The sequence below is a fragment of the Pristiophorus japonicus genome, unplaced genomic scaffold, assembly GCF_044704955.1.
Source record: "Pristiophorus japonicus isolate sPriJap1 unplaced genomic scaffold, sPriJap1.hap1 HAP1_SCAFFOLD_682, whole genome shotgun sequence".
Classification (NCBI taxonomy): Eukaryota; Metazoa; Chordata; class Chondrichthyes; family Pristiophoridae; genus Pristiophorus; species Pristiophorus japonicus.
Window position 1 is genome coordinate 169,235 of NW_027254595.1, and position 17,411 is coordinate 186,645.

The window sequence follows — 17,411 nt, forward strand, 5'->3', positions numbered from 1 at the left end:
CTCCCTCAGTACTGCCCCTCCGACAGTGCGGTGCTCCCTCAGTACTGCCCCTCCGACAGTGCGGCGCTCCCTCAGTACTGCCCCTCCGACAGTGCGGCGCTCCCTCAGTACTGCCCCTCTGACAGTGCGGCGCTCCCTCAGTACTGCCCCTCCGACAGTGCGGCACTCCCTCAGTACTGCCCCTCCGACAGTGCGGCGTTCCCTCAGTACTGCACCTCCTCCAACCCCTACTCACACCCCAATCTCTGTAACCTCCACCAGCCCCTACACCCCTCCCTATCTCTGTAACCTCCTCCAGCCCCTACACCCCTCCCTATCTCTGTAATCTCCTCCAGCCCCACAACCCCCCGAGATGTCTGCACTCCTCTAATTCTGCCCTCCTGACCATCCCTGATTATAATCGCTCCACCATCGGTGGCCGTGCCTTCTGTTGCCTGGGCCCCAAGCTCTGGAACTCCCTCCCTAAACCTCTCCGCCTCTCTACCTCTCTTTCCTCCTTCAAGATGCTCCTTAAAACCTCCCTCTTTGACAGAAGCTTTTGCTCACCTGCCCTAATATCTCCTCATGTGGCTCGGTGTCAGGTTTTAGTCGATAATCCTCCTGTGAAGCACCTTGGGACGTTTTACTACATTAAAGGCGCTATATAAATATAAGTTGTTTTTGTTGCTGTAACCATTCCTGCGGACTGCAGGGGGCGCCGTGCTCACACTCTCGGGGACCAAGGGACAGTGAATATTGTAACTTCCTCACACTGGTGTCAGGATCGGACGGCAGCCTGATCTTAAAGGCACAGGCCCTTGTTCCAGTTCCTCCTTCAAAGGTGTGTTTAGGTGAGCATACGTCCAATGTAGCACAACTCACGCTCTCGCTCCCCCTCTCGCTCTCTCTGTCTCACGCGCTCTCCCTCCCTCTCTCTCTCTGTCTCTGTCTCTCTCTCACCCTCCCTCTCTCTCTGTCTCTCTCCCTCTCCCTCCGTCTCTCTCTCCCTCCCTCTCTCCCTCTCTCTCTCTCCCTCTCTCCCGCCCTCTCTCTCTCACCCTCCCTCTCCCTCCCTCTCTCTCTCCCTCACCCTCTCTATGTCTCTCCCTCTTTCTCTCACCCCCACTCTCTCACCCTCCCTCTCCCTCCCTCTCTCTCTCCTTCACCCTCTCTATGTCTCTCCCTCTCTCTCTCTACCTCTCTCTCTCTGTCTGTCTCTCTCTCCCTTTACCGTTGTCTCTCCTTCTCTCTCTCACCCTCCCGCTCCCTCTCTCCCTCTACCTCGCTCTCTCTTTCTCACCCTCTTTCTCTCCCTCCCTATGTCTCTCCTTCTCTCTCTCACCCTCTCTCTCACCCTCTGTCTCTCTCCCCCTCTCTCTCTCCCTCCCCTTCTCTATGTATCTCCCTCTCTCTCCCTCTTGCTCCCTCTCTCTCTCTCTCTCCCTCTCCTTCTCTCTCTCTCTCCCCCTCTCTCTCTCTCTCTCTCCCTCTCTCTCTTTCTTCCTCTTTCTCACACCTCTCTCTCTCTCCCTTTCCCTCTCTTTCTCTCACCCTCTCTCTCACCTCCTCTCTCTCTCTCTCTCTCTCACCCTCTGTCTCTCTCCCCCTCTCTCTCTCCCTCTCCTTCTCTCTCTCTCCACCCCTCTCTCTCTCTCTCTCTCCCTCTCTCTCTTCCTTCCTCTTTCTCACACCTCTCTCTCTCTCTCCCTTTCCCTCTCTTTCTCTCACCCTCTCTCTCACCTCCTCTCTCTCTCTCTCTCTCTCCCTCTCTCTCTCTCTCTCCCTCTCTCTCTCTCCCTCTCTCTCCCTCCTTCTCCCTCTCTCTTTCTCCCCCTCTTTCTCTCTCCCTCTCTCTGTCTCCCTCCCTCTCCCCCTCTCTCTCTCTTCCTCTCTCCTATCTCTCTCTTCCTCTCCCTCTCTTTATCTCTCCCTCTCTCCCTCTAACTCTCTCTCTCTCTCTCTCTCTCTCTCGCTCTCCCTCTCTCTCTCCCTCACCCTTTCTCTTTCTCTCTCTCCTCTCTCTCCCTTCCGCTCTCTCTCTCTCCCTCTCTCTGTAAACTCCTCCTACACCCCTACACCCTTCCCTATCTCTGTAACCTCCTCCAGCCCCTACACCCCTCCCTATCTCTGTCACCTCCTCCAGCCCCTACAACCCTCGATATCTCTGTAACCTCCTCCAGCCCCTACACCCCTCCCTATCTCTGTAACCTCCTCCAGCCCCTACAACCCTCCTTATCTCTGTAACTTCCTCCAGCCTCTACACTCCTCCCTATCTCTGTAACCTCCTCCAGCCCCTACAACCCTCCTTATCTCTGTAACTTCCTCCAGCCTCTACACCACTCCCTATCTCTGTAATCTCCTCCAGCCCCACAACCCCCCGAGATGTCTGCACTCCTCTAATTCTGCCCTCCTGACCATCCCTGATTATAATCGCTCCACCATCGGTGGCCGGGCCTTCTGTTGCCTGGGCCCCAAGCTCTGGAACTCCCTCCCTAAACCTCTCCACCTCTCTACCTCTCTTTCCTCCTGTAAGATGCTCCTTAAAACCTCCCTCTTTGACAGAAGCTTTTGCTCACCTGCCCTAATATCTCCTCATGTGGCTCGGTGTCAGGTTTTGGTCGATAATCCTCCTGTGAAGCACCTTGGGACGTTTTACTACATTAAAGGCGCTATATAAATATAAGTTGTTGTTGTTATTGCTGTAACCATTCCTGCAGACTGCAGGGGGCGCCGTGCTCACACTCTCGGGGACCAAGGGACAGTGAATATTGTGACTTCCTCACACTGGTGTCAGGATCGGACGGCAGCCTGATCTTAAAGGCACAGGCCCTTGTTCCAGTTCCTCCTTCAAAGGTGTGTTTGGGTGAGCATACTTCCAATGTAGCACAACTCACACTCTCGCTCCCCCTCTCGCTCTCTCTGTCTCACGCGCTCTCCCTCCCTCTCTCTCTCTCCCGCATCCTCTCTCTCTCTCTCTGCCTCCCTCGCTCTCTCCCTCTCTCACTCGCCCTCTCTATGTCTCTCCCTCTTTCTCTCACCCCCACTCTCTCCCTCTCTCACCACACCCCCCCCCCCGCTCTGTCTCTCTCTCCCCCTCTCTCTCCTCTCCCTCCCCGCATCCAGTCTGTCCAGCCCCGTCAGAATTTTATACCTTTCAATCAGATCCCCTCTCATTCTCCTAAACTCGAGTGAACACAGGCCCAGTCGACCCAATCTCTCCTCATAGGACAATACCCCCATCCCAGGAATCAGTCTGGTGAACCTTCGCTGCACTCCCTCTATGGTAAGTGTATCCTTCCTTAGGTAAGGAGACCAGAACTGTACACAATACTCCAGGTGTGGTCTCACCAGGGCCCTGTATAACTGCAGGGAGGGTGTTTCCCCCGGGCTGGAGAGTCTAGAATCAGGGGTCACAGTCTCAGGATAAGGGGTCGGCCATTGAAGACTGAGATGAGGAGCAATCTCTGTCTGTCTCTCTATCTCTGTTTCTCGCCCTCTCTAACTCGTTCTATTGCTCTGTTTCTGTCTCACTCTCTGGCTCACTCTCACTCTGTGTCTCTTTCTGTCTCGCTCGCTGTGTCTCTCTCATGCTCTATATCTCTCTCTGTCTCACTCTCTGTCTCTCTCTCTCACTCTGTATCTCTGTCTCACTCTCTGTCTCTCTCACTCTCTGTCTCTCTCTCACTCTGTATCTCTGTCTCACTCTGTCTCTCTCACTCTCTGTCTCTCTCTCACTCTGTATCTCTGTCTCACTCTCTGTCTCTCTCTCTGTCTCTCTCACTCTCTGTCTCTCTCTCACTCTGTATCTGTCTCACTCTGTCTCTCTCACTCTCTGTCTCTCTCTCACTCTGTATCTCTGTCTCACTCTTGTCTCTCTCTCTGTCTCTCTCACTCTCTGTCTCTCTCTCACTCTGTATCTCTGTCTCACTCTGTCTCTCTCACTCTCTGTCTCTCTCTCACTCTGTATCTCTGTCTCACTCTGTCTCTCTCACTCTCTGTCTCTCTCTCACTCTGTATCTCTGTCTCACTCTCTGTCTCTCTCTGTCTCTCTCACTCTCTGTCTCTCTCTCTGTCTCTCTCACTCTGTATCTCTGTCTCACTCTGTCTCTCTCTCTCTGTCTCTCTCACTCTCTGTCTCTCTCTCACTCTGTATCTCTGTCTCACTCTGTCTCTCTCTCTGTCTCTCTCACTCTCTGTCTCTCTCTCACTCTGTATCTCTGTCTCACTCTGTCTCTCTCACTCTCTGTCTCTCTCTAACTCTGTATCTCTGTCTCACTCTCTGTCTCACTCTGTCTCTCTCACTCTCTGTCTCTCTCTGGCTCATTCTCTGTCCCTCTCTCTGTCTCTCTCACTCTCTGTCTCTCTGTCTCACTCTCTGTCTCTCTCTCTGGCTCATTCTCTGTCTCTCTGTCTCTCTCTCTGTCTCTCTCACTCTGTATCTCTCTCTCACTCTCTGTCTTTCTCTCACTCTGTATCTCTGTCTCACTCTCTGTCTCTCTCTCTCTGGCTCACTCTCTGTCTCTTTCTGTCTCGCTCGCTGTGTCTCTCTCACGCGCTATATCTCTCTCTGTCTCACTCTGTCTCTCTCATTCTCTATATCTCTCTCTGTCTCACTCTCTCTCTATCTCACTCTCTGTCTCTCTCTCTCACTCTGTATCTCTGTCTCTCTCTCACTCTGTATCTCTGTCTCACTCTCTGTCTCTCTCTGTCTCTCTCACTCTCTGTCTCTCTCTCACTCTATATCTCTGTCTCACTCTCTGTCTCTCTCACTCTCTGTCTCTCTCTCACTCTGTATCTCTGTCTCTCTCACTCTCTGTCTCTCTGTCTCTCTCTCACTCTGTATCTCTGTCTCACTCTCTGTCTCTCTCTGTCTCCCTCACTCTCTGTCTCTCTCTCACTCTGTATCTCTGTCTCATTCTGTCTCTCTCACTGTCTCTCTCACTCTGTATCTCTGTCTCAGTCTCTGTCTCTCTCTCTGTCTCTCTCACTCTCTGTCTCTCTCTCACTCTGTATCTCTGTCTCACTCTGTCTGTCTCACTCTCTGTCTCTCTCTCACTCTGTATCTCTGTCTCACTCTGTGTCTCTCTCTGTCTCTCTCACTCTCTGTCTCTCTCTCTGTCTCTCTCACTCTGTATCTCTGTCTCACTCTCTGTCTCTCTCTCTGACTCTCTCACTCTCTGTCTCTCTCTCACTCTGTATCTCTGTCTCACTCTGTCTCTCTCACTCTCTGTCTCTCTCTCACTCTGTATCTCTGTCTCACTCTCTGTCTCACTCTGTCTCTCTCACTCTCTGTCTCTCTCTGGCTCATTCTCTGTCCCTCTCTCTGTCTCTCTCACTCTCTGTCTCTCTGTCTCACTCTCTGTCTCTCTCTCTGGCTCATTCTCTGTCTCTCTGTCTCTCTCTCTGTCTCTCTCACTCTGTATCTCTCTCTCACTCCCTGTCTCTCTTTCTGTCTTGCTCGCTGTGTCTCTCTCACTCTCTCTCTCTCTGCTCACTCTCTGGCTCACTGTCTCTTTCTGTCTCGCTCGCTGTGTCTCTCTCATGCGTTATATATCTCTCTGTCTCACTCTCTGTCTCTCTCTCACTCTGTATCTCTGTCTCACTCTCTGTCTCTCTCTCTCTGGCTCACTCTCTGTCTCGCTCGCTGTGTCTCTCTCACGCGCTATATCTCTCTCTGTCTCACTCTGTCTCTCTCACTCTCTATATCTCTCTCTGTCTCACTCTCTCTCTATCTCACTCTCTGTCTCTCTCTCTCTCTCTAACTCGTTCTATTTCTCTGTCGCTCTCGCTCTTTGTCTCTCGCTGTCTCTCTAACTCTCTCTCTCTTCAACTCGTTCTATTGGGTTCCCTCGGCTGATTCCCCAAGATGAAGGGGGTTTGTCACATGAAGACAGGTTGAGCAGGTTGGGCCTATGGGTTATGGGGAGCGGGCGGGGAAGTGGAGCTGAGTCCATGATCGGATCAGCCATGATCGTATTAAATGGCGGAGCAGGCTCGAGGGGCCAGGTGGCCTACTCCTGCTCCTATTTCTTATGTTCGTATAATTTCCCGTGAACCCAGGAAGCCTCACTACCCACCCTGTTAGCAGTCGCCCCTCTCCGGCGCTAACGTGTGATGTTCCAGAGACAAAACTAGGTGGGATTGAGAGTTGTGAGGAGGTTGTAAAGAGGCTGCAAGGCGATTTAGATCGGTTGAGTGAGTGGGCAAACACATGGCAGATGCAGTAAAGCGCGGGATAATTGTGAAGGTATCCACTTTGGTAGGAAAAACAGAAGGACAAGGTTATTATTTAAAGGGTGATGGCTTGGGAAGTGTCGATGTACAGAGGGACCTGGGTGTCCTTGTACACCAGTCATTGAAAGCAGCCATGCCGGTGCAGCAAGCAGTTAGGAAGGCCAATGGTACGTTGGCCTTCATTGCAAGAGGGTTTGAGTACAGGAGCAAGGATGTCTTACTCCAGTTATACAGGGCCTTGGTGAGACCACACCTGGAGTATTGTGTACAGTTCAGGTCCCCTTACCTAAGGAAGGATACACTCGCCATAGAGGGAGTGCAGCGAAGGTTCACCAGACTGATTCCTGGGATGGCAGGACTGTGGTATGAGGAGAGATTGGGTCGACTGGGCCTGTGTTCACTGGAGTTTAGAAGAATGAGAGGGGATCTGATTGAAACGTATAGAATTCTGACGGGGTTGGACAGACTGGATGTGGGGAGGATGTTTCCCCGGGGGCTGGGAAGTCTAGAACAAGGGGTCACACAGTCTCAGGATACGGGGTAGGAAATTTAGGCCCGAGATGAGGAGAAATGTTTTCACTCAGAGGGAGGTGAACCTGTGGAATTCTCCACCACAGAAGGCTGTGGAGGCCAAGTCACTGAATATATTTAAGAGGGAGACAGATAGATTTCTAGACACAAAAGGCATCAAGGGAGGACAGACGCACCAACGTTAGCGTCCTCGACCAGGCCCAACATCCCCAGCATCGAAGCACTGACCACACTCGACCAGCTCCGCTGGGCGGGGCCACATTGTCCGCATGCCCCAGACACGAGACTCCCCAAAGCAAGCGCTCTACTCGGAACTCCTTCACGGGCAAACAAGCCAAAGGTGGGCAGAGGAAACATAAGAACATGAGAATTAGGAACAGGAGTAGGCCATCTAGCCCCTCGAGCCTGCTCCGCCATTCAACAAGATCATGGCTGATCTGGCCGTGGACTCAGCTCCACTTACCCGCCCGCTCCCCGTAACCCTTAATTCCCTGATTGGTTAAAAATCTATCTATCTGTGACTTGAATACATTCAATGAGCTAGCCTCAACTGCTTCCTTGGGCAGAGAATTCCACAGATTCACAACCCTCTGGGAGAAGAAATTCCTTCTCAACTCGGTTTTAAATTGGCTCCCCCCGTATTTTGAGGCTGTGCCCCCGAGTTCTAGTCTCCCCGACCAGTGGAAACAACCTCTCTGCCTCTATCTTGTCCATCCCTTTCATTATTTTAAATGTTTCTGTAAGATCACCCCTCATCCTTCTGAACTCCAACGAGTAAAGACCCAGTCTACTCAATCTATCATTATAAGGTAACCCCCTCATCTCCGGAATCAGCCTCGTGAATCGTCTCTGTACCCCCTCCAAAGCTAGTATATCCTTCCTTAAGTAAGGTGACCAAAACTGCACGCAGTGCTCCAGGTGCGGCCTCACCAATACCCTGTACAGTTGCAGCAGGACCTCCCTGCTTTTGTACTCCATCCCTCTCGCAATGAAGGCCAACATCCCATTCGCCTTTCTGATGACCTGCTGCACCTGCAAACTAACTTTTTGGGATTCATGCACAAGAAACGTTACAAGGGATACACACCCTCAAAGCCTCCCTGATAAAGTGCAACATCCCCACCGACACCTGGGAGTCCCTGGGCCCAAAGACCAGTCCTGCCCCGAGTGGAGGAAGTGCATCCGGGAGGGCACTGAGCACCTCGAGTCTCGTCGCCGAGAGCGTGCGGAGACCAAGCGCAGGCAGCGGAAGGAGCGTGCGGCAAACCAGTCCCACCCTCCCCTTCCCTCAACGTCTGTCTGTCCCACCTGTGACAGGGACTGTGGTTCCCGTATTGGGACTGTTCAGCCACCTCAGGACTCATGTTTAGAGTGGAAGCAAGTCTTCCTCGATTCCGAGGGACTGCCTACGATGATGATGGGGTGAAAGTGGGAATATGGTGTTGGGATAGAGGATCAGACATGATCACATTGAATGGTGGTGCAGGCTCGAAGGGCCGAATGGCCGACTCCTGCTCCTAGTTTCCATGTTTCTATGAATTTTGACCCCACTGGATGTGCCCCCACTGCACACCCCCGCCCCCACCATCCCCCGTCTCCCCACACCCTTCTCGTGTCAAGGGAGAGCACGGAACAAGTCAGACTTACCAGGACTGGAAAAAGCAACCATCAGAGTGCCGCAGGTGTAGCAGAATCTGTGGAGATAAAAATCAGAACTGGTCTTAAACCTGTCGTGCTGCAATTATATCGGGGCCATACCCCGCCAACTCCCCCCAACCCCCCCCAACCCCCCCCAACTCCCCCCACCAGCCTTGGTAAGACCGCACCTGGAGCGACACGCGCATTTTTGGTATCCTTACCAGAGGAAGGACATACTGACCATAAGGTGGATGAATTAACTGTGCAAATAGATGTTAACAAATATGATGTGATTGGGATTACGGAGACGTGGCTCCAGGATGATCAGGGCTGGGAACTCAACATCCAGGGGTATTCAACATTCAGGAAGGATAGAATAAAAGGAAAAGGAGGTGGGGTAGCATTGCTGGTTAAGGAGGAGATTAAGGCAATAGTTAGGAAGGACATTAGCTTGGATGATGTGAAATCTATATGGGTAGAGCTGCAGAACACCAAAGGGCAAAAAACGTTAGTGGGAGTTGTGTACAGACCTCCAAACAGTAGTAGTGATGTTGGGGAGGGCATCAAACAGGAAATTAGGGGTGCGTGCAATAAAGGTGCAGCAGTTATAATGGGTGACTTTAATATGCACATAGATTGGGCTAACCAAACTGGAAGCAATACGGTGGAGGAGGATTTTCTGGAGTGCATAAGGGATGGTTTTTTAGACCAATATGTCGAGGAACCAACTAGGGGGGAGGCCATCTTAGACTGGGTGTTGTGTAATGAGAGAGGATTAATTAGCAATCTCATTGTGCAAGGCCCCTTGGGGAAGAGTGACCATAATATGGTGGAATTCTGCATTAGGATGGAGAATGAAACAGTTAATTCAGAGACCATGGTCCAGAACTTAAAGAAGGCTAACTTTGAAGGTATGAGGTGTGAATTGGCTGAGATGGATTGGCGAATGATACTTAAGGGGTTGACTGTGGATGGGCAATGGCAGACATTTAGAGACCGCATGGATGAACTACAACAATTGTACATTCCTGTCTGGCATAGAAATAAAAAAGGGAAGGTGGCTCAACCGTGGCTATCAAGGGAAATCAGGGATAGTATTAAAGCCAAGGAAGTGGCATACAAATTGGCCAGAAATAGCAGAGAACCCGGGGACTGGGATTAATTTAGAATTCAGCAGAGGAGGACAAAGGGTTTGATTAGGGCAGGGAAAATGGAGTATGAGAAGAAGCTTGCAGGGAACATTAAGACGGATTGCAAAAGTTTCTATCGATATGTAAAGAGAAAAAGGTTAGTAAAGACAAACGTAGGTCCCCTGCAGTCAGAATCAGGGGAAGTCATAACGGGGAACAAAGAAATGGCGGACCAATTGAACAAGTACTTTGGTTCGGTATTCACGAAGGAGGACACGAACAACCTTCCGGTTATAAAAGGGGTCGGGGGGTCTAGTAAGGAGGAGGAACTGAGGGAAATCCTTATTAGCCGGGAAATTGTGTTGGGGAAATTGATGGGATTGAAGGCCGATAAATCCCCAGGGCCTGATGGACTGCATCCCAGAGTACTTAAGGAGGTGGCCTTGGAAATAGTGGATGCGTTGACAGTCATTTTCCAACATTCCATTGACTCTGGATCAGTTCCTATTGAGTGGAGGGTAGCCAATGTAACCCCACTTTTTAAAAAAGGAGGGAGAGAGAAAACAGGGAATTATAGACCGGTCAGCCTGACATCGGTAGTGGGTAAAATGATGGAATCAATTATTAAGGATGTCATAGCAGTGCATTTGGAAAGAGGTGACATGATAGGTCCAAGTCAGCATGGATTTGTGAAAGGGAAATCATGCTTGACAAATCTTCTGGAATTTTTTGAGGATGTTTCCAGTAGAGTGGATAAGGGAGAACCAGTTGATGTGGTATATTTGGACTTTCAGAAGGCGTTCGACAAGGTCCCACACAAGAGATTAATGTGCAAAGTTAGAGCACATGGGATTGGGGGTAGTGTACTGACATGGATTGAGAACTGGTTGTCAGACAGGAAGCAAAGAGTAGGAGTAAATGGGTACTTTTCAGAATGGCAGGCAGTGACTAGTGGGGTACCGCAAGGTTCTGTGCTGGGGCCCCAGCTGTTTACACTGTACATTAATGATTTAGATGAGGGGATTAAATGTAGTATCTCCAAATTTGCGGATGACACTAAGTTGGGTGGCAGTGTGAGCTGCGAGGAGGATGCTGTGAGGCTGCAGAGCGACTTGGATAGGTTAGGTGAGTGGGCAAATGCATGGCAGATGAAGTATAATGTGGATAAATGTGAGGTTATCCACTTTGGTGGTAAAAACAGAGAGACAGACTATTATCTGAATGGTGACAGATTAGGAAAAGGGAAGGTGCAAAGAGACCTGGGTGTCATGGTACATCAGTCATTGAAGGTTGGCATGCAGGTGCAGCAGGTGGTTAAGAAAGCAAATGGCATGTTGGCCTTCATAGCAAGGGGATTTGAGTACAGGGGCAGGGAGGTGTTGCTACAGTTGTACAGGGCCTTGGTGAGGCCACACCTGGAGTATTGTGTACAGTTTTGGTCTCCTAACCTGAGGAAGGACATTCTTGCTATTGAGGGAGTGCAGCGAAGGTTCACCAGACTGATGCCCGGGATGGCGGGACTGACCTATCAAGAAAGACTGGATCAACTGGGCTTGTATTCACTGGAGTTCAGAAGAATGAGAGGGGACCTCATAGAAACATATAAAATTCTGACGGGGTTAGACAGGTTAGATGCAGGAAGAATGTTCCCAATGTTGGGGAAGTCCAGAACCAGGGGTCACAGTCTAAGGATAAGGGGTAAGCCATTTAGGACCGAGATGCGGAGGAACTTCTTCACCCAGAGAGTGGTGAACCTGTGGAATTCTCTACCACAGAAAGTTGTTGAGGCCAATTCACTAAATATATTCAAAAAGGAGTTAGATGAGGTCCTTACTGCTAGGGGGATCAAGGGGTATGGCGAGAAAGCAGGAATGGGGTACTGAAGTTGAATGTTCAGCCATGAACTCATTGAATGGCGGTGCAGGCTAGAAGGGCCGAATGGCCTACTCCTGCACCTATTTTCTATGTTTCTATGTTTCTATGTTTCTAAGAGAGATGTAATGTAATGCATCGATGATGAGATCCAACACCGCCTCCAGTGCACCAGTGCAGCCTTCGGCCGCCTGAGGAAAAGAGTGTTTGAAGACCAGGCCCTCAAACCTACCACCCAGCTCATGGTCTACAGGGCTGTAGTAATAGCCGCCCTCCTGTGTGGCTCAGAGACATGGACCATGTACAGCAGACAGCTCAAGTCGCTGGAGAAATACCACCAACGATGACTCCGCAAGATCCTGCAAATCCCCCGGGAGGACAGACGCACCAACGTTAGCGTCCTCGACCAGGCCAACATCCCCAGCATCGAAGCACTGACCACACTCGACCAGCTCCGCTGGGCAGGGCCACATTGTCCGCATGGCCCCCAGACACGAGACTCCCCAAAGCAAGCGCTCTACTCGGAACTCCTTCACGGGCAAACGAGCCAAAGGTGGGCAGAGGGAACGTTACAAGGGACACCCCTCAAAGCCTCCCTGATAAAGTGCAACATCCCCACCGACACCTGGGAGTCCCTGGGCCCAAGACCAGTACCGGCCGGAGTGGAGGAAGTGCATCCGGGAGGGCGCTGAGCACCTCGAGTCTCGTCGCCGAGAGCGTGCAGAGACCAAGCGCAGGCAGCGGAAGGAGCGTGCGGCAAACCAGTCCCACCCTCCCCTTCCCTCAACGTCTATCTGTCCCACCTGTGACAGGGACTGTGGTTCCCGTATTGGACTGTTCAGCCACCTAAGGACTCATGTTTAGAGTGGAAGCAAGTCTTCCTCGATTCCGAGGGGCTGCCGATGATGATGACGATGGTGTGATGTGTGCACCTGCGAGTACGCTCACAGGTTTGTGGGAGCTGTTGAGAGGAGGCTCGAGCACGTGGGGCCATCCCCATCCGAACTGACTCCCGTCCGGACGGAATTCCTCATCGGCGCCAAGCCCCGGAGCCTCACAACTCGAGCCTGCTCCGGGAAATCCCCTCCGTGCCTCTCGGTTCTGCGCGGAGGGAGGGAGGGGGGATTCCTGTACGGGCTGCTCCTGCACACTCTCCGCTTTTGCCATCCTGGTCTGCCGTCCGGACAGGCCATGGGGCGCCATCTTGCCGTCCGGAGGAGGCGGGGGTCCCCCGATGGAGGGCTCTCTACGCGGGAGTCCTCCCTCTATTTATCGGGGACTTGGCCTGGAGGGTGGTGCACGGAGCAGTCCCGTGCGATCGGTTTTTAAGTCGGTTCACGGGCTCCCGGGCCGCCTGCAATTTCCGCGGTCGGGAGGAGTCCGTGTTCCACGTCTACGTTCAGTGTGTGAGGTTGCAGCCCCCCTCTTCCAATATCTGAAGGGGCTGCCCCTCAAATTCTGGCTGCACTTCAGTCCCACACTCCTGGTCTTTGGGCACCCTGTGCGGAGGGGAGCGGGTAGGTCAGGAGGGCCTCCTGGTCGGCCTGCTCCTGGGCCTGGCCAAGGGGGGGGGCCATCAGCCGGTTCCAGGCAGCGGGCGGTCGAGGGGGTCGTTCAGCCCGACTGCCTGCCTCTCTTCCGCGGTTACATCCGAGCCAGGGTGTTCCCCGGGAGATGGAGCACGCGGTGTCCACCGGTACGCTCGCGGCCTTCCGCGAGAGGTGGGCGCCGGAGGGACTGGAGTGCATCATCACCCCCGGCAACCAAACTCCAATTTGATTGGCAAAGTTCCCAGTCAATTAATGGGTCCTAGTGCCCTTACAGAAAGGGGGCATTTGGTTTAAAGTCTAGTTTAAAATAGTTGTAGAGCTGTTGAAGTGGGAGTAGCTGAGCAAGTCACATGATGTTCACAAGACTCAATAAAACCCCAGCCAGTTGGGCTCAGGGGGATCCACGATGAGGCAGGCGGTGGTGATTGTTAAACCTTTTTAGAATAAACCAATTAGTTGTTATAAGCAATGTGTTGCAAGGTTCAATAGGTTGATTCTGGAGATGAGGGGGTTGACTTATGAGAAAAGGTTGAGGAGGTTGGGCCTCTACTCATTGGAATTCAGAAGAATGAGAGGCGATCTTATCGAAACGTATAAGATTATGAGGGGGGCTCGACAAGGTGGATGCAGAGAGGATGTTTCCACTGATGGGGGAGACTAGAACTAGGGGGCATGGTCTTAGAATAAGGGGCCGCCCATTTAAAACTGAGATGAGGAGGAATTTCTTCTCTCAGAGGGTTGTAAATCTGTGGAATTCTCTGCCTCAGAGAGCTGTGGAAGCCGGGACATTGAATATATTTAAGACAGAGATAGACAGTTTCTTAACCGATAAGGGGATAAAAGGATAAGGGGGCGGGCAGGGAAGTGGAGCTGAGTCCATGATCGGATCAGCCATGATCGGATTAAATGGCGGAGCAGGCTCGAGGGGCCGAATGGCCTACTCCTGCTCCTATTTCTTATGTTCTTATGTCCCCACATTCTCCTCGCCCTTCACCCCCTTCCCCTGAAAGGATTGAATTCCCAGTTACATAGAAACATAGAAAATAGGTGCAGGAGTAGGCCATTTAGCCCTTCGAGCCTGCACCACCATTCAATATGATCATGGCTGGTCATTCACCTCAGTACCCCATTCCTACTTTCTCTCCATACCCCCTGATCCCTTTAGCCGTAAGATCCACATCTAACTCCCTCTTGAATATATCCAATGAACTGGCCTCAACAACTCTCTGCGGCAGGGAATTCCACAGGTTCACAACTCTCTGAGTGAAGAAGTTTCTCCTCATCTCAGTCCTAAATGGCCTACCCCTTATCCTTAGACTGTGACCCCTGGTTCTGGATTTCCCCAACATCGGGAACATTCTTCCTGCATCTAACCTGTCTAAACCCGTCAGAATTTTATATGTTTCTATGAGATCCCCTCTCATCCTTCTAAACTCCAATGTATAAAGGCCTAGTCGATCCAGTCTTTCTTCATATGTCAGTCCTGCCATCCCGGGAATCAGTCTGGTGAACCTTCGCTGCACTCCCTCAATAGCAAGAACGTCCTTCCTCAGATAAAATTCTGACGGGATTGGACAGGTTAGATGCAGGAAGAATGTTCCCGATGTTGGGGAAGTCCAGAACCAGGGGACACGGTCTAAGGATAAGGGGTAGGCCATTTAGGACTGAGATGAGGAGAAACTTCTTCACTCAGAGAGTTGTTAACCTGTGGAATTCCCTGCCGCAGAGAGTTGTTGAGGCCAATTCACTAAATATTTTCAAAAGGGAGTTAGATATGGTCCTTACGGCTAAAGGGATCAAGGGGTATGGAGAGAAAGCAGGAATGGGGTACTGAGGTGAATGATCAGCCATGATCTTATTGAATGGTGGTGCAGGCTCGAAGGGTTTCTATGGAAACCACTGCCTGAAAGGGCTGGGGGAGCAGATTCAGTAGTGACTGTCAAAAGGGCAATTGGATAAATACTTGAAGAGGAAAATGTGCAATACTGTGGAGAAAGAGCAGGGGGCAGTGTGGGTCTGATAGCATCGCACTTTCACAGAGCCAGCACAGACTCGATGAGCCGAATGCCTCTGACAGTGCAGCGCTCCCTCAGTACTGCCCCTCCGACAGTGCAGCACTCCCTCAGTACTGCCCCTCCGACAGTGCAGCGCTCCCTCAGTACTGCCCCTCCGACAGTGTGGCACTCCCTCAGTACTGCCCCTCCGACAGTGCGGCACTCCCTCAGTACTGCCCCTCCGACAGTGCGGCACTTCCTCAGTACTGCCCCTCCGACAGTGCGGCACTCCCTCAATACTGCCCCTTCGACAGTGTGGCACTCCCTCAGTACTGCCCCTCCGACAGTGCAGCGCTCCCTCAGTACTGCCCCTCCGACAGTGCGGCACTTCCTCAGTACTGCCCCTCCGACAGTGCGGCATTCCCTCAGTACTGCCTCTCCGACAGTGCAGCGCTCCCTCAGTACTGCCCCTCCGACAGTGCGGCACTCCCTCAGTACTGCCCCTCCGACAGTCCAGTGCGGGGCTCCCTCAGTACTGCCCCTCCGACAGTGCGGCACTCCCTCAGTACTGCCCCTCCGACAGTGCAGCGCTCCCTCAGTACTGCCCCTCCGACAGTGCGGCACTCCCTCAGTACTGCCCCTCCGACAGTGCAGTGCGACACTCCCTCAGTACTGTCCCTCCGACAGTGCGACACTCCCTCAGTACTGCCCCTCCGACAGTGCGACACTCCCTCAGTACTGCCCCTCCGACAGTGCAGTGCGACACTCCCTCAGTACTGCCCCTCCGACAGTGCGGCACTCCCTCAGTACTGCCCCTCCGACAGTGCAGTGCGGCACTCCCTCAGTACTGCCCCTCCGACAGTGCAGTGTGGCACTCCCTCAGTACTGCCCCTCCGACAGTGCGGCACTCCCTCAGTACTGCCCCTCCGACAGTGCAGTGCGGCACTCCCTCAGTACTGCCCCTCCGACAGTGCGGCACTCCCTCAGTACTGCCCCTCCGACAGTGCAGTGCGACACTCCCTCAGTACCAGTATTGGGATCTTTAACGCCCACCTGAGGGAAGACATGGGCTCCGTGTCGGGGCTGGGGAGTGTGGAGCGAGGGGGGTTAATGAAGAAACAGCTGTGCCCCAAGCTTCGAACAGCCGCTGCCGGTGGGGGGAGGGGTAACCACAGTCAGGCCCCACGACACGAGGCATCAAGTTTAGGGAAGGAAGTTGACGTCTTCTTCGATTCGATTCCAAGGTCACGCCGACAGGAAGCACGAGCGAAGAAATGGCTCCTGGAGCGAGTCAGCAAAGGGCTGGTGTGTGGGAAGTGGAGAGAGGGGGAGAGAGGGGGAGAGAGGGGGAGAGAGGGGGAGAGAGAGAGGGAGAAGGAGATAGAGAGGGGGAAGGGGAGAGAGGGGGAAGGGGAGAGAGGGGGAAGTGGAGAGAGGGGGAGAGAGGGGGAGACAGAGAGATGGGTAGTGAGGGGTGAAGGGGAGAGAGGGGGAGACAGAGAGATGGGTAGTGAGGGGTGAAGGGGAGAGAGGGGGAAGGGGAGAGAGGGGGAGAGAGAGAGATGGGTAGTGAGGGGTGAAGGGGAGAGAGGGGGAGAGGGGGGGAGAGAGGGAGAAGGAGATAGAGAGGGGGAAGGGGAGAGAGGGGGAAGGGGAGAGAGGGGGAGAGAGGGGGAGAGAGAGAGATGGGTAGTGAGGGGTGAAGGGGAGAGAGGGGGCGAGGGGGAGAGAGAGGGAGAAGGAGATAGAGAGGGGGAAGGGGAGAGAGGGGGAAGGGGAGAGAGGGGGAGAGAGAGAGATGGGTAGTGAGGGGTGAAGGGGAGAGAGGGGGAGAGGGGGGGAGAGAGGGAGAAGGAGATAGAGAGGGGGAAGGGGAGAGAGGGGGAAGGGGAGAGAGGGGGAGAGAGGGGGAGAGAGAGAGATGGGTAGTGAGGGGTGAAGGGGAGAGAGGGGGAGAGGGGGGGAGAGAGGGAGAAGGAGATAGAGAGGGGGAAGGGGAGAGAGGGGGAAGGGGAGAGAGGGGGAGAGAGGGGGAGAGAGAGAGATGGGTAGTGAGGGGTGAAGGGGAGAGAGGGGGCGAGGGGGAGAGAGAGGGAGAAGGAGATAGAGAGGGGGAAGGGGAGAGAGGGGGAAGGGGAGAGAGGGGGAGAGAGGGGGAGAGAGAGAGATGGGTAGTGAGGGGTGAAGGGGAGAGAGGGGGCGAGGGGGAGAGAGAGGGAGAAGGAGATAGAGAGGGGGAAGGGGAGAGAGGGGGAAGGGGAGAGAGGGGGAGAGAGAGAGATGGGTAGTGAGGGGTGAAGGGGAGAGAGGGGGAGAGGGGGGGAGAGAGGGAGAAGGAGATAGAGAGGGGGAAGGGGAGAGAGGGGGAAGGGGAGAGAGGGGGAGAGAGGGGGAGAGAGAGAGATGGGTAGTGAGGGGTGAAGGGGAGAGAGGGGGCGAGGGGGAGAGAGAGGGAGAAGGAGATAGAGAGGGGGAAGGGGAGA

General features: G+C 53.2%; 1 protein-coding gene across 1 annotated transcript in view; it reads right to left on the bottom strand.

Annotated features, from left to right (window-relative positions):
• LOC139256033 (equilibrative nucleobase transporter 1-like) overlaps window positions 1-8,438 on the bottom strand; it is a gene marked incomplete at its 5' end in the record, with an annotated part of 168,999 nt that extends 160,561 nt beyond the window's left edge. Inside the window, one exon of the mRNA XM_070874114.1 lies at window positions 8,392-8,438. Coding sequence (XP_070730215.1) covers window positions 8,392-8,438 — 47 coding nt within the window. The remainder of the gene's footprint in view (window positions 1-8,391) is intronic.
• Window positions 8,439-17,411: the final 8,973 nt, after the last annotated feature.